Raw genomic sequence first — 13664 nt, forward strand, 5'->3', positions numbered from 1 at the left:
TGTGAATGTTCATTCGGTTTCAGATGGAGTTTGGTAGATCTTCAGTGCGACACCGTGTTATAAGAAAAGTACTCGTGAACGAAGTGAACGTTCCCGAGTTTTACAAGTAAGTTACGTGTCAGAAGTAATATTTCCGATGTTACTCTCGCACTCACGTCGTATTCTTGCGATGTTTGGCAGCACGTATGTTAGCGAGCAGTATTTTTTCCACAATGTATATAAATAAATCAGCCCTCTGCACACGACTGACAGATGAACATTTGCATGCCGTTTAAAGAATAACAAATTAACGAAAAATAAGGCCTAACATTGACTCTCTCGTCGCTGCAAAACGTTGTCAAACATCCAGCATAACCATAAATATGCTTTTCATTTTGTGTATTGTTCCAGCTTATTTTTCATTAATTACGCCGAAGTTCCATTGTTATTTTGGGTGCTGTTTTGCTTAGGTAATAAGTATGTTGACGCTGTGGCCCGCGACTCCTTGCTTATTTGAAAAGTGGCCCAGGACAAGTTTTAAGTTGAAGATCCCCCGAACTACATGAAGATAGTTGGTCTACATTTTCCTAAACCTGTTGCAAACCATAAAGTTTCACCCTCCACAATCGGAAAAGAGTTGGTAAGTCAATCCAAAGAAAAGTAAATCATTTGTTTTGTCCTGTAAGGCAAATACAAAAGATATGGACCACAGGAACCAAGTGGTCTACTGCATTGCACAGAAACTGTTTAAAACAAACTTTAAACATTTATATTTTATAGATATTAGATATGACTACCACTTTCATCACAAGGTATGAACAAACATCCAACTTTCATGGAGATACTTTAATATTTCAAGTCTGTCTTGATCAATATGGCCAACATCAACTGACTAAAATAGTTAAGCATTTGTTGATGGTTTGTGTCAATCAGCATCAGACTTACATTGCATTTGAGCATCTTACGCAACGCTAAAGGTGTTTTCCGTATAACTATTTATTTCAAAATGTTTGTTTAATTGTTTGTTGGTGATGTACAAACATTGCATAATGTCTCAACTTATAAAACTACCACTGTGTTAATTTCAGATTGTTGGAACAATTTTATTAGAGTTTATTTTGAAAAAAATGGGTTTGCATTAATTTTGATTACCCATTGGGTACCAGATCATGGGTGCACAACCTTTTGCCATCGACATCACATCACATGTTCTTATTTTCATAACAGCCACCATTAGGCCCATGTTTTCTGTGTGTAAAGTACAGTAAAAAAGAAATAAGATTTACTTCAGTTTAAATGAATATATACTTGCATAATTGTGGCCAAAAACGCACATAACTTTGTCTGTAGGTTGAACTGATGATTTTATAGGTCATTTTTAACTGTTTATGATGTAGTTTATATTGTTATGCTTTGTGTTGCCTTGCCTTGTAATTTTTTGTACACAATGGGCCTACAATAGTGTCATATCTCGATTTAGCTGGAAAATACCTTTACAGCTCCCAAAACCAAAGGCCAATATAATACATACAAGCATTTTAATTTACATGTGTACATTAACACCAATATACAAGTGCACAGCAGCATATGCTGTGGACCTCTACACTAGGTTACAGCCTTGCACATGTTTAGCACACAAGACCAAAACATGTGCCTCCAAAAGTTGTGAGCGGCAATAGTTAAAATAACAACTGATCATTTAGGCATTGTTTAACATGTCCCCATGTAATTTAATGAAAAGAATTATGTGCATTTTGAAACAAATCAACACTGTAATCTTTGTGTTTTATGATCGCAATGTTGTTGTCAAAGTATTGTCTATAAACTGATTGTTTTGTAACAAAGCTTTGTTTGTGGACTATAATGAAGAAACAACCCTGCCCTCCACACAGTAAAAAAAACATCGAAAACAATGAGACTTTACAGAAGGAAAGCTGTCATTTGTAAGAAAAAAACAGGTATTGTGTACACAAACAATCTTGACTGGGGCAATTATGCTACCGTACAATATATTCTAAAAACTACGCAGCACTTACTTTTTTTATGTTCATCACATTTTATTGTGTGAGGTAGAGTAGTTTTAAAGTAGTTAGTCTGACCCGTAGAGTTGTTCAAATACTCTAAAAGATCTGAAAAAACATTCACAGGTAAATGTACAGACTAAATGTCAAAATATTTTACATTTTTTATACAGAGACAACTGTGAAAAACATTTTACATGCGTGGCACTGACACACACATATATCACATAATAAACACCACACTGTACTATAAGCTTTTTACGGTATTCCTGGTTGTACTTTAGTTCAAAATATATTGATAACACTGGGCAACAAAAAATATTTTTTTACTGGTGTCTAGAATGTTTCAACTGATTTTGACTAATTCTAGTGCCCTGATTTCAAAAATGCAATCAGTTTATCTGTATCACGTCTAGTTTTCCTGTTATGGTACATCCACATTTGAAAAACAATCTATATATATGTATACACTATAGTGAAACTGGTTTTGAGTATTTTATTTGGAATTAACGTTATTGCAAGAACAAAATTTCGAATTTAATTTTAAATGTAACAGGTGGACACTTCTTACTAACAAAATTCAACACAAAAAAACAAAAAAATGTTTCAAATTTGTAAGTTATCAGGTATACCCCTACACATGTACTTTGGTAACTTTCGAAACTGAGTGGCAGCAATATTGTCCCGTTTAATTGACCAACAGCAGTTAGCCAGGACCACATAATTCCCTCTTCCCTGACACATTTCGTTTTACTGATATCCTGTTGGAACCTTTCAGCTTAATTCTGATCATTTATATCACCTACGTTTTAAGGGAAGTGTAGCTTTATACTCATTTTTGTACCGAATGTTTCAGACCACTTAATAACTTAGTTATGTACTCTTTCTAATAATTTCAGTCCCTTTCTACTGTTTTTGCCCATTACTGCAATATTCCAGCCAACATTAGGTAAGTGGAGCCCATTGCTTGTCCTAAACTCCTAAGGCCACATCGAAGTGTGCAAGATGTGCACATTTGATACAGACCTTTTTTTTTCTTTTTTGTTGTGTTGTATGGGTGTACACCAAAACATCTTGGTAATTCATGCACCTTATAGATAACCTAGCCACTATTAATTTTAGTTTTACCACCTTGCTTTACTAGCCTGAAAATCACTCCATAAAACACGTATATATAGTTTAAAGTTACCGCTAGCCTGCACCGACCATTTTTAGACAGACCATAAGCATAGAACGCATATTCATGCTATAAAACTGACTGCACTGTAAAAAAATGATGTGTATAATGTAACAAAACTTTAACAAACACATAAAAGCATGATTTTAAAGTCATTGAATCAATATGGTCATAAATTTTGATTTTGTAAATAACTTAAAAAGTTGATCTGATTGAAGAAAACCGTAATGATTTTTGAAATCAGCACCCCAAAATTAGTCAATATCAGTTTTAACATTAAAGACACCAAAAATTGTGTTGGCCAGTGTAATCGTACCAGTTTAAAATGCTTAAATACCACATGTTCACTTGGTAATATATAAGCTATAGCTAACCCTAAGGGACAGTTGATACTTTAAAGTTAGTAGGTAATGTCACACATGGGACAGAATAAACAAAAACAAGTAGTTTAAGCATTTAAATCAGACTAAACAAGTCTCTTAAAATCTTGTTTGTTTTAAGTACCTTGCACATTTTGAAATATGTCTTCATGTCCAATGTTCTACAGCAGGGGTGTCAAACTCGTGGGGTTCGCGGGCCACATTGCAGTTTGGGAATTATGCCGTGGGCCGCATGTGATTTTTGATCTAGTTGTATACACTTAAACAACCTTTTCGCTACGACGACCGCATTGCAGATCCTTATTTCACCAACGGCAGCCAATTATCTGCTGTTTTTGTTTAAAAATTACAAGAAAAAGGTTTATATCATATATATATACCATCTATTGACGCCCAAAAAGCCCAGATTAATTTCCAACTTATTGTACAGATTAAGCTCCACAATGTGAAGACCCGCAGTTTTAACTCTATTATTACGTCATAATCTATATTGTGACGCTTTTTGTACCTGTTTTTTGCATTGTTTGCACACAATACGCCTACAAAAAGTCTGTCGCATATGGCTACTAGGCTGGTAATACTCTTTTCGGTAACACAAAATCTGTTTAGGGCGGTTTGAAAATCAAAAGTTTTGGCAAAGAAGTTTTAATTACATCACGCCTGCCAGTACATATATTTCAATGTGGCCGTACGGCCGCGGGTTGTACACCCTTGACTGAAACTTTAAGGAACGGTTCAATTACTATCGTTTCTATTCATAACATATGAATTTGTATGTATAAATTAAGTTTCGGTAAACGTCAGTTTAAATAATAGCTTTCAACTTGAAAAGTAAGACAAATTTAGTGTAATTAGATAAAAGTCTGACAAAATACTACAATTGTTGTTGACTGTTCGTGGGCCGCATTGGAGGGCTTCGTGGGCCGCATGCGGCCCGAGTTTGACAGGCCTGTTCTACAGCATCTGCAAAATGTTTGCTTGACATTTGACGAAATGTAAGTGCATTAGATTTGCCATAAAATTGAGATTGAACATATTCGTGGAAAACAGCCTGTGGGTCGAATGTGTTCCCCATTGGTTTAAACTTGACCACACTATGTGCGTTCAGTAATTATGATTAAAAATTATCAACTTAATAGCTTTTTTTCATTGTTTGATAACATATACGTTTGTTTATTGTTTTGCAACAAACAATATATATTTGCTTTGTTGAACTTAGGATATTTTAGTTTAGTTTCTTAACATACTACAACAGTGGTTCTCAAACTTTTTTGACCTCGACCCAAATCTGAGTTTTATGAACATCTCACGACCCAAGCCTCAAACATAAAAAATGTATTTTTTCTGATATGCATGAAAAAAGACGCAGACGGCCATTTGTAGTACACAGTACTATGAAACAATTATTTATTATAAACAAATGATTGATTGATTTTAGCGGGTTTGTTGAAATTGAAACTTTTCTTTTATAAATTTTCAATGCACGGCTCTATTTTTCATTCAAGAGACCACTTGATATTTTATGTTCAGTAAAAGGTCTGTGATTCGACTTTTAACTGTGCTGTTCGATAACGAGGCGGACTGCAATTGTGAGGCCACGTCGTCGCCCCATAGGAGGCTGCCCATGTCAAAATGGCTGCAGGCTTAACGACGCCGATCGTTCGACAACACCGCATAATACAACACATTGTGGCTTTGCAGCACCATGATCATTGATACAAGTGAATCCCAAATCTCAAAATGTTTCCTTGTACGAATGCTTACTCATCCATGCTAACTGTTACATCTCCAAGTTCAGTTTCGCATGATTAACTTGTCCTATTATTTCCCATTCTACGACGTTACAATCGCCATTTGCTTAACAGTAAAGTTGGAAGCCTTCTGTATGTGGCAATGATTGGTTCATTTTACTGTACAACGTGGTCGAGTGAGGTGACTTATTCTACATAAGGTAAATTCGTTTGTGTTTACCTAATGCAGTAATAGTTCGTTCAGAATTGAATCACTACAGCGCGACCCATTTTTTGACCCTGCGCGACCCATGTTTGGGTCGCGACCCATACTTTGAGAACCACTGTACTACAAGCAACTACGTTAACATGGTCTGGCACGTGATGCCAGGGCTGCCACTGAGAATTTTAAGATATCCCAAGGTTCCCTCACTAAAAATCCCAAGATTTGTCCAAAAATCCCAAGATAACCAAAAAATGGAAAATACACAGTTTAAATCCTAGCTGTCGCAGGCGACATAATCTTTATAGTTGCCCCAGGTCCCAGCCATCACGTACCTTTGACGAATAATTTCAAAAAATCCCAAGGTTTGAAGTGTTTTTCCCAAGATCCGAAGCTCAGCACTGAAATCCCAAGATCTGGGAAAAAATCCCAAGGAGTGGCAGCCCTGCTTGACAACGACCAGCACAGATGTGACATTTGTCCTGCCGCAAATAATATACACAAACGATATAGACTAGAATCCGATATCTACTGATATTATAAGCAGGAAGCAGCTACTGATTCCCCACAAAATCAAACGACAACACATCGTGCAAAATCTCGATCCCAAAACTAAACATAGAAATAAAAAAACTGTTACGTACCCTGCACAGTAAAGTGCCAATATACTGACAATGTAGTGGCTCTGATTGGTATAGAGCTCTCCCAAAATAAATTTGCGAACATCAAACTGAAAACACAGTCGATCATAACATAGAGGCACAGAAGAACGAACAAGAACAACAGAGTAAGCTACATATATGCAAGCACGAGCATTCCCGGTTAGCATATTTCCAAAATGTTTCCGAATTCGAACCACAGGGCTTTTTAAGCCAATCACAAAGGCGGGTTTTCCCGGGTCATGTGACTTTTTAACAAATCAGCGTAGTCGACTCATTGAACCAATCAGAAGACAGCTTGCGTAGTAACCAGTCAATCTGCCTTGAGTTACTATATTTGAAAGTTAAGGTTGCAACGCACATGTGCGTGGTTTTATAATTGTATTACTAAAATAAAAGCATTTTAAAAGGCATTTTTAATAATTAATCACAAGCTTTTTTATAAATAATTATCGGATATTGTTAAGTGGATTCCATGCAGCAAATTGCGGAACTTGAAGGCATGCAGCAAATTGTGAAACTTGAAGGAAAATTAGTAACAAAAGGAAATGAAGAAATGGTTTTTAGATTGACCTCACAATCAGCAAAAGACTGGGACGAGTGGCTTGAGTCTTTTTGTGTAGTTTCTAGTACTAGCTGGAATGTATGCCAAACATTTTTCAACCCTAAAGTATTTTGGGGAAACCTTTAAATGCCATCTTAATCAGTTTTGCCAACATAAAATTGGTGCATCAAATTCAACACTTTGTGTCCTGTGTCTATGGATGTTAAAATCAAACTTTACACCAAGTCAACTAAACATCAGATAAGTTGGTTTCTACTCATCCGTGTATGCCAGTTAACGACAATCACTTGCTTAAAGCTGCCGGAAACCTTGGTTAGCTAAAGATCAGTGAATCTACAAAAAATTTTTGGCAATGATTGTTAGTGTCTCAAGCATTAAAAAGTTCAAACCCATGAGACCAAGTTGCTTGTTACAGATGGAATAAGTGCAGCAGTCACTAACAACTGCCATAATCCAAAACCCTGCTCTATGTACTATCTCTGGGATCAGTGGCGTAAATATAACTTTGGGGCATCAAGTGGTATAAATTTGTTTTGTGCTATACAGAAGTATGCCGATAAATCTGAGGCTAGGATCTGCCTTTAGCAGTTTAAAGGATTTTATGTTCGTGCCATTGTAAGTCCGATCATGGAAAGAATCGACAAAATGATGTTACAATCTTCTGAGATGGTGTTTGTGGCTTCTACAACCAATCTGGACCGGACTAATGCCTCACTTACAGTCCTGTTATGTGGTAGTCCAATTGGGGATGTATCAGGGATCAGCACCTCAGAAGCATATGTATGTAGTAGTTGCTTTTGGTCAGTAGCAGGCACCATCTGTGGAATTCATTAGTGATTTGGCCACCACACATCTACACAAGATCATGGTGGCTGTTCAAATGCCATGGAAATCAATCCACCCACTTCATTGTCTGATGGCATTGCGGGACCCTCATAAACATAAACCAGTGACTGAATGTCCAGACTACACTGCAGAGAACTTTTCTTAAATTTGATAGCGTTCTGAGCTTACAAGCACTCTAGTGACTTTCATTAAAAGAAAACTAATGAAGCAGTAGAAAGGTTTAAGAACTTTATCTCTTCTGCTCATTTTGTTGCACAAATAAGATCAGCACTTCATTCATTTGGAAGAAACTCAATTGGCAACCGCAATGCTTAATAGCAAAATACATTGTATTTCTGGTATTGACATTAAAATGATATATTTTCTTGGTATGGTTGGTACAAAAATTCATTTCCTTTTGTGTTTTACTCTTTTCCTGCAGCTTTTCCGTGTATTTTTGTGTTATTACCTATTTGCTATTCCAGAACCTGCATTATACCAATAGATTATCATTGGATCTACTTTATAGAACTGTTGACTGATTATTTTTGACTGTGGTTACTGCATGAATAATAAACAAACTTTTGGATGACTGTTGAAATGAGTGATATAGTGTTTTAATTTAGGTACAACTGTTTTGTTCCAAAAAAGAGTTGCAATTAAATAAACTAATGTAAACCATGAAGGAAAATAAATAGCCTGTGTAGCAAGGTCAAGACAAACTAATTTAACTTGCTGACAAATATGACTGGTAATATAGAGTGCTGTCAATACTACCCAAGCTTGCTTACCCTAATTTAGAGTATTGTAAGTAAAATGGTGTTTTGTATTATACATGTGATTATAAATGAATAAAAAAAACTGGTGTAAACAAGAAAAATAAAATATCTGAGAAAAAGCTGCTCACATCAGGTGAGATAAGAAAATAAATTTCTGACACTGCTGCATAGTTTTAGATGGCAGCTATTCTGTACAACATTTTTTGGGACTATTATCATTTCAATGTCACAAGAAAAACAATAAATTTGCTAGCACAAGTAAATCTTCTCATAACTTACTTTATACTGTAGTAGTTTTTCTTAATCCTGCATTTGTTCTCAAGCACACTACTTCAATTTGCTATTTAAAATCGCTTCTGTTTTATTGTAAACTTACGACAGAATTCCAGCATGCACAATCAAAATAACATATACATTGGTGGCACAGAACAACATTCAAAACTGAAAATACGGGGAGTAATTGGAACAACTATGCAAATGGCATGCCTAGTGTACACTTATGTTAGAACTGCACTGTGTACAATTATAAACCATTCATCTCCGTAGGTTAGGAACAGTTTGTTGATCCCAAGGTATGGCATGCTATGCATGTGTTAAATTGCGTTGATCATAGGTGCTTGCACTAGAGACAATGAGGCATAATACACTGTTTTTATGCCATGCAAACTTTCCTGCATGCAGTGCTCATCATATACAAAGTAAAATTTTGACATTGATGGATTGAAGGGGTTGCGTTGCTATCCTAAACAAACACATAGCATTAATAATAGAAAATATTTTGCACAAAAGCTATTTCAGACTTAATAAAAAGTATCAGTGTATAATCTAACATTAATGGAGCATATATTGCACAAAAGTGATTTTACACCCAATAAAAATTATGTGTGTATAATTTACTGCTATACTTAACCTAATAAACATTACCTTCAGTTTAAACATCCAAAATGCATCAGTCTTTACTATGTTCCGACTTGTAAAAATGTTTTTTTCATTCAAAACTGACATAAAACTTGCAACGTCGACAATACTGAAGTCAAAGTAACCGCTTAGCAACCTGGACGTGACGTATCGACAACCCGCAGATTTCCGCTGCTGTGATTGGCTGAAAAAGCCCTGTGGTTCGAATTCGGAAACATTTTGGAAATATGCTCCCGGTTATACCATAAACCCCACCGCCCAACTGTTGCGAAGGGCGAACACACCGAGCACTCCGCGTATACTGCTCATATAGTGATTAATAAACTGTGTAGCACTCAATCTACCACCCATCTCCGCTTAACTACTGCCAGCGTCGCATCTTCATTTTTCAAAAGTTTTAGATTTTGCGAATTATTGTTAAATAAAAAGATAGATTCCAACTCAAGACCATGTTGAATTGCGGAAATACTCCACACATAATTCGTCTAATAGTTTTGTCTTTCACGAGAACACATCTGATTAAGGTTGGTAACTGCATGTTTTGGCCTTGTGAGAGTCTTAATTTGCACACGCCTGCCAGGTAGGCTAGGCTACATCATGTTCGCAAATTCGGTTTCGGCACATCGGCCCTTAATTGCACAGGACTTTTCATATTTAGTGAAATAGTCTAAAATACTAAGAATGTATTTGTTGCCCAAACTAGATTCTGGTAAGGGAACAACAATATGAATCCCGAACCGGACATTTGGATAACCTACTCTGCTGAGAACCATATAATGCCGACGTGCTTTCTGAGGTGATTTTAATTCCGGTTCCGACACCAGATGCGGGAACAATCATCTGTACTATTGTGTTTCCTATTAGCTCGGTGAATGACATCCGAATCATAGGCATCCTTGATATTAAGCCATCACAGTATCCCAACCAGTAGGCTCCTTGATCCATTTGTGGAACAGCAAGAGTGAATCCCTTTCAATCATGGTTTTAGATGTCTGCAGCAAAATAACTCTCGCATCCAGTAGCTTTGACTTGATCACAATTGACATAAACAAGATTGCAGGTGAACACTTGGCGAGAGCTGAAAGGCATAAAAGCTCCACCAACAAGAAATACTATCTGATAGTACAGAATGTCACATTGGCGAGGTAATAGAAAGTCATGGCCGCTAATGCGGTCATTCGGGACCCGTGGTCTCTTTAGAACACCGTAACTCGTTAAACTTTGAGGTGAGCCTGTGTCCACTGTGTAGGTAATCCATTGTTCTTTTACGGTTGCAAATACATGCACGACGGAACTTGCGTCGTTAGATGAACACAGAGAGGCTAATGCGACTAGGCTACATTAAGTGAGGTTGCGTCAGATTCCTCTCGCGATCTTACAACCGATTTCCGCTTTTACCACAATTACCCTGTATATGGCCTGGATTGTCACACCCTTATAGCATGTGGTGTTGCATGGCCGACTGAACGAAACTTTTCCACCATCTCTTTCCTGCATGGATAACGCTGTCAGTTGCAGTAAAAGCCTTTTTACACAACAAGCTTTAAACTGACTACAAAAGACATTACAAACTTCGAAGCTTTTTTATGCAAAAAGGCGACTCATTTGTTAGAAAAACGCTTAATGCGAATCTTTACAAAAACAAGTAGCTTCTGCAATTTGAACTACTGTGTTTTTCCTTTGCAAAATCTTAGCATAACTTGGTCCCGGTACTATTTCAAAACAACACATACTTAATTAATCTGCGTAAAATACAACTGTTCGTCAGTCTTATTTATAATGCGGTTTAAAAATTGACTACTTCATGCAGGTTTTGCACTAACTAACACGTCAATGTCAGTGCTAATATGCAAATCAGAATTAATTTGAAGTACAACAAATACACACTTAAACCTGTCATGTGCGGTACTGTGTGAACTGTCGTATAAACCTATCTTGAAGGGCAGTTACGGCTTATTCAGCTAAAATGACCATACCCTTTACGGCAAAGTGTATTTAAAACCTCTAAAGGTCGTGTGAAAGTGAGTCTGAATAACTAATTTAAAATTCAGATAGTTGTTGTTATCACCTCTAAAAAAACGTCGTCAATGATTAATACATGATAGATGTGTCCTCATATAATATTTGACAAAAACATAACATTTGTATTCAGATGGCACGTACTTCGCAATATAATTGAGTGCATATTCGCAATGTTTTTTTGAAGTAGGAGATATTGCACTTCACTGCTGAAAGCAAAATGGATGTTAATGACTGACGGCAAGATACATGACACAACATACCCTGGTAGTTTATTGGAAACTGTCTAAAATCCAGTCCTTTAGTGATTTTGCAACATTCTTTAAAAGATTAGTTTGCTATACCAGTTATAACTTTGTACGTTGTTTGTCACCTGACGGAAGCTGAATCATCAACCATAACGGACCAAGAAGTCGAAATGTTTCGGTTGAGCAAAACTTAGATTCAGACGTCAAACTTTGACCAAACTTGGTCTTCAAAGAATTCGAGTTTAAAATTCTTACGAGGGCAAACAAACACCTGCGCATGACCTTTCCCGTGAATTGCGTAGCAGCGTGGTGTTTAACCAAAAAATAGAACAGCTTGGTGGTGAACGCAGATCGTTTCTTTGTACTTTTCAAAAGTGAAATGAACTAGAGCTTTGAAGGGTGAACGGACTGTTCGAGTTAACCAAGCGTTACACAAAGGCTCAAAATTCCCCTCGCGAATGGGTGAAGATGCGTACTCAGTATACATTGTGCTTGCATAAGAAATCATGCGCTTAACTGGAAAAAAGGAAACACCCCATTGCCTTTTAAATATCTTTACAAAGCTAAATTGACCGCCTGTAGGAAAAAAAGCAGTGGGGTTAGGGATGTTTTCACTTTTCAGTAGCTTAGGTTTTTGGATTTTCAATTTAAATCGTTGTTTTACAAAAGGTAAATTTTTGGCTTAGTAGCCACTATAGACTTTGAGTCTAAAGTTTAGCCTATTTGTGACGTCGCTTGTCTGAAAGCGAAATAGACAGGAAAAGCACAACGTAACAATACTATGGTGATGTCATAAAGAGTTAAGTTTGATCGCCTTACCCTAATCCAGTGGTTCCCAACCAGGGCCCTTGGCCCCCCAGGGGGGCCACGAGCTGTGTTCCGGGGGGCCACGGGCGTAGATTTACAAGAAACACCCACTAAAAAGTCATTTTCACTTTTAACTTTATACCCGAGTTTAATGGACTATTTCACATACTATTTGTTTATAGTGCGGTTTATCACGCTCATTTACTCTATTAGACCTGTTTATGGGCAAAATCAATACCGCATTCCAACGCGAGATTGCTATCTACATTTTAAGGGGGCCACAGGTCCTACATGGTAACTTGAAGGGGGCCACGAGGCCAAAAAGTTACGTTAAGGGGCCCATGGTCCACGAAAGGTTGGGAACCACTGCCCTAATCGTCTAGTTCAAATTTATTGGGATTTAAGTTAAAAATCAATTTGACTTTTTAGCCATCAGTTAAGGATATTTTAAAATAAATTGTCGCAAAACATCAGGTTTTTATATTTAAACAACGTGGAGACATTTGGCGACCACTGGTGAAATTAGGACATAAAATGCGCTTGTTCATAGAGAAAAAGATGTGCACCTCTGGTCCATAGTATATATGACAGTCTAGGAGTCCGAACAAAACCGGTTGGGTCTAATTTTGCTTAAAACAGCAAGTTTTAACCACTTTATCGTTGAGTTAGTTCCGCAACATGGCGTTTTCAACAAGATCTCGCGTGCCACTTCGTTCATAATAACTGCGCATATGAGGGGGCGAAAGAAATTTTCCTGAAATTCGTAGAATTTACTTACAGGCTCATTGAAGCACAATGCAAGGTCGAGTAAAAGGTAAATGGCATTTCCGGACTCTATAAGACTAGCTTTTTTTAAACTATTTGTGAAAAAAATGGGTGCGGTTTGCTTTTGAGAGCCATTTCAATGGAAATCATGGATGTGAAACATACAAATCCGAAGTAGCCCAAACGTTTTTTTTTATCATAGCTTGACTTTTTTGGGTGATACGAATAAAACACGACAATACAATGCGCATATAAGGAAGTTACTCGACCCTTTTATTCAAGACCAACGTCACAAGAGCGAATTGTTTTCTACTGAATACAGCCCGGATGATGTCTATCGCACGTATGCAGTTGGCCTGTGAGATAATTATCCCGTCTATTGAATAGTTACCGGTCCACCGCACCGCTATTTTTGCGCTGGTATACAATTTCAGAAAAGGAAGTCAGAAATTTACCCAAACAGTGTATGACTCGAACTGTACGTGGGAGCACTTCCTAAAAACGAGAAACTCTTTGTTGTTTTTGTGGAAAATTGACTGAAAAAGTTGTCGATTGTTGTGCTTTGAGAA

At 37.0% G+C, this 13664-nt stretch overlaps 1 protein-coding gene and 1 long non-coding RNA gene across 3 annotated transcripts; one reads left to right on the plus strand and one right to left on the minus strand.

Annotated features, from left to right (window-relative positions):
• Positions 1-49: 49 nt before the first annotated feature.
• Positions 50-822, plus strand: LOC145223319 (uncharacterized). Its single transcript, XR_013859445.1, has 3 exons — positions 50-106; positions 450-619; positions 760-822. It is a non-coding gene; the product is annotated as an uncharacterized LOC145223319 (long non-coding RNA).
• LOC145223311 (uncharacterized) lies at positions 593-6066 on the minus strand. 2 transcript variants are annotated; one of them, XM_080089721.1, is made up of 4 exons: positions 5846-6066; positions 2016-2108; positions 1132-1227; positions 593-658 (listed from the first exon to the last, which is right to left on the minus strand). In XM_080089721.1, exons 1-4 carry the CDS (start codon positions 5985-5987, stop codon positions 645-647), a joined length of 345 nt encoding a protein of 114 aa, XP_079945847.1. In that variant the 5' UTR covers positions 5988-6066; the 3' UTR covers positions 593-644. The 2 variants fall into 2 exon arrangements, 1 of the variants encoding a protein (XP_079945847.1); XR_013859444.1 differs by lacking the exons at positions 593-658; positions 1132-1227 and adding an exon at positions 3682-3886 and having other exon boundaries at positions 1995-2108.
• Positions 6067-13664: the final 7598 nt, after the last annotated feature.

The sequence above is a fragment of the Phallusia mammillata genome, chromosome 1 (assembly GCF_965637545.1).
Source record: "Phallusia mammillata chromosome 1, kaPhaMamm4.hap1.1, whole genome shotgun sequence".
Classification (NCBI taxonomy): domain Eukaryota; kingdom Metazoa; phylum Chordata; class Ascidiacea; order Phlebobranchia; family Ascidiidae; genus Phallusia; species Phallusia mammillata.

Bases quoted from the DNA above. Each gene is read 5' to 3' on its own strand.
- LOC145223311 (XM_080089721.1), bottom strand. From the start codon at position 5,987: ATGTCACATCTGTGCTGGTCGTTGTCAAGCAGGGCTGCCACTCCTTGG. The intron at 2,109-5,845 runs GTACGTGATGGC...ATGTTTTTTCAG, and splicing joins TTTGAAATTATTCGTCAAAG to ATCTTTTAGAGTATTTGAAC. The intron at 1,228-2,015 runs GTAAGTGCTGCG...CTTTACACACAG, and splicing joins ATGTGATGAACATAAAAAAA to AAAACATGGGCCTAATGGTG.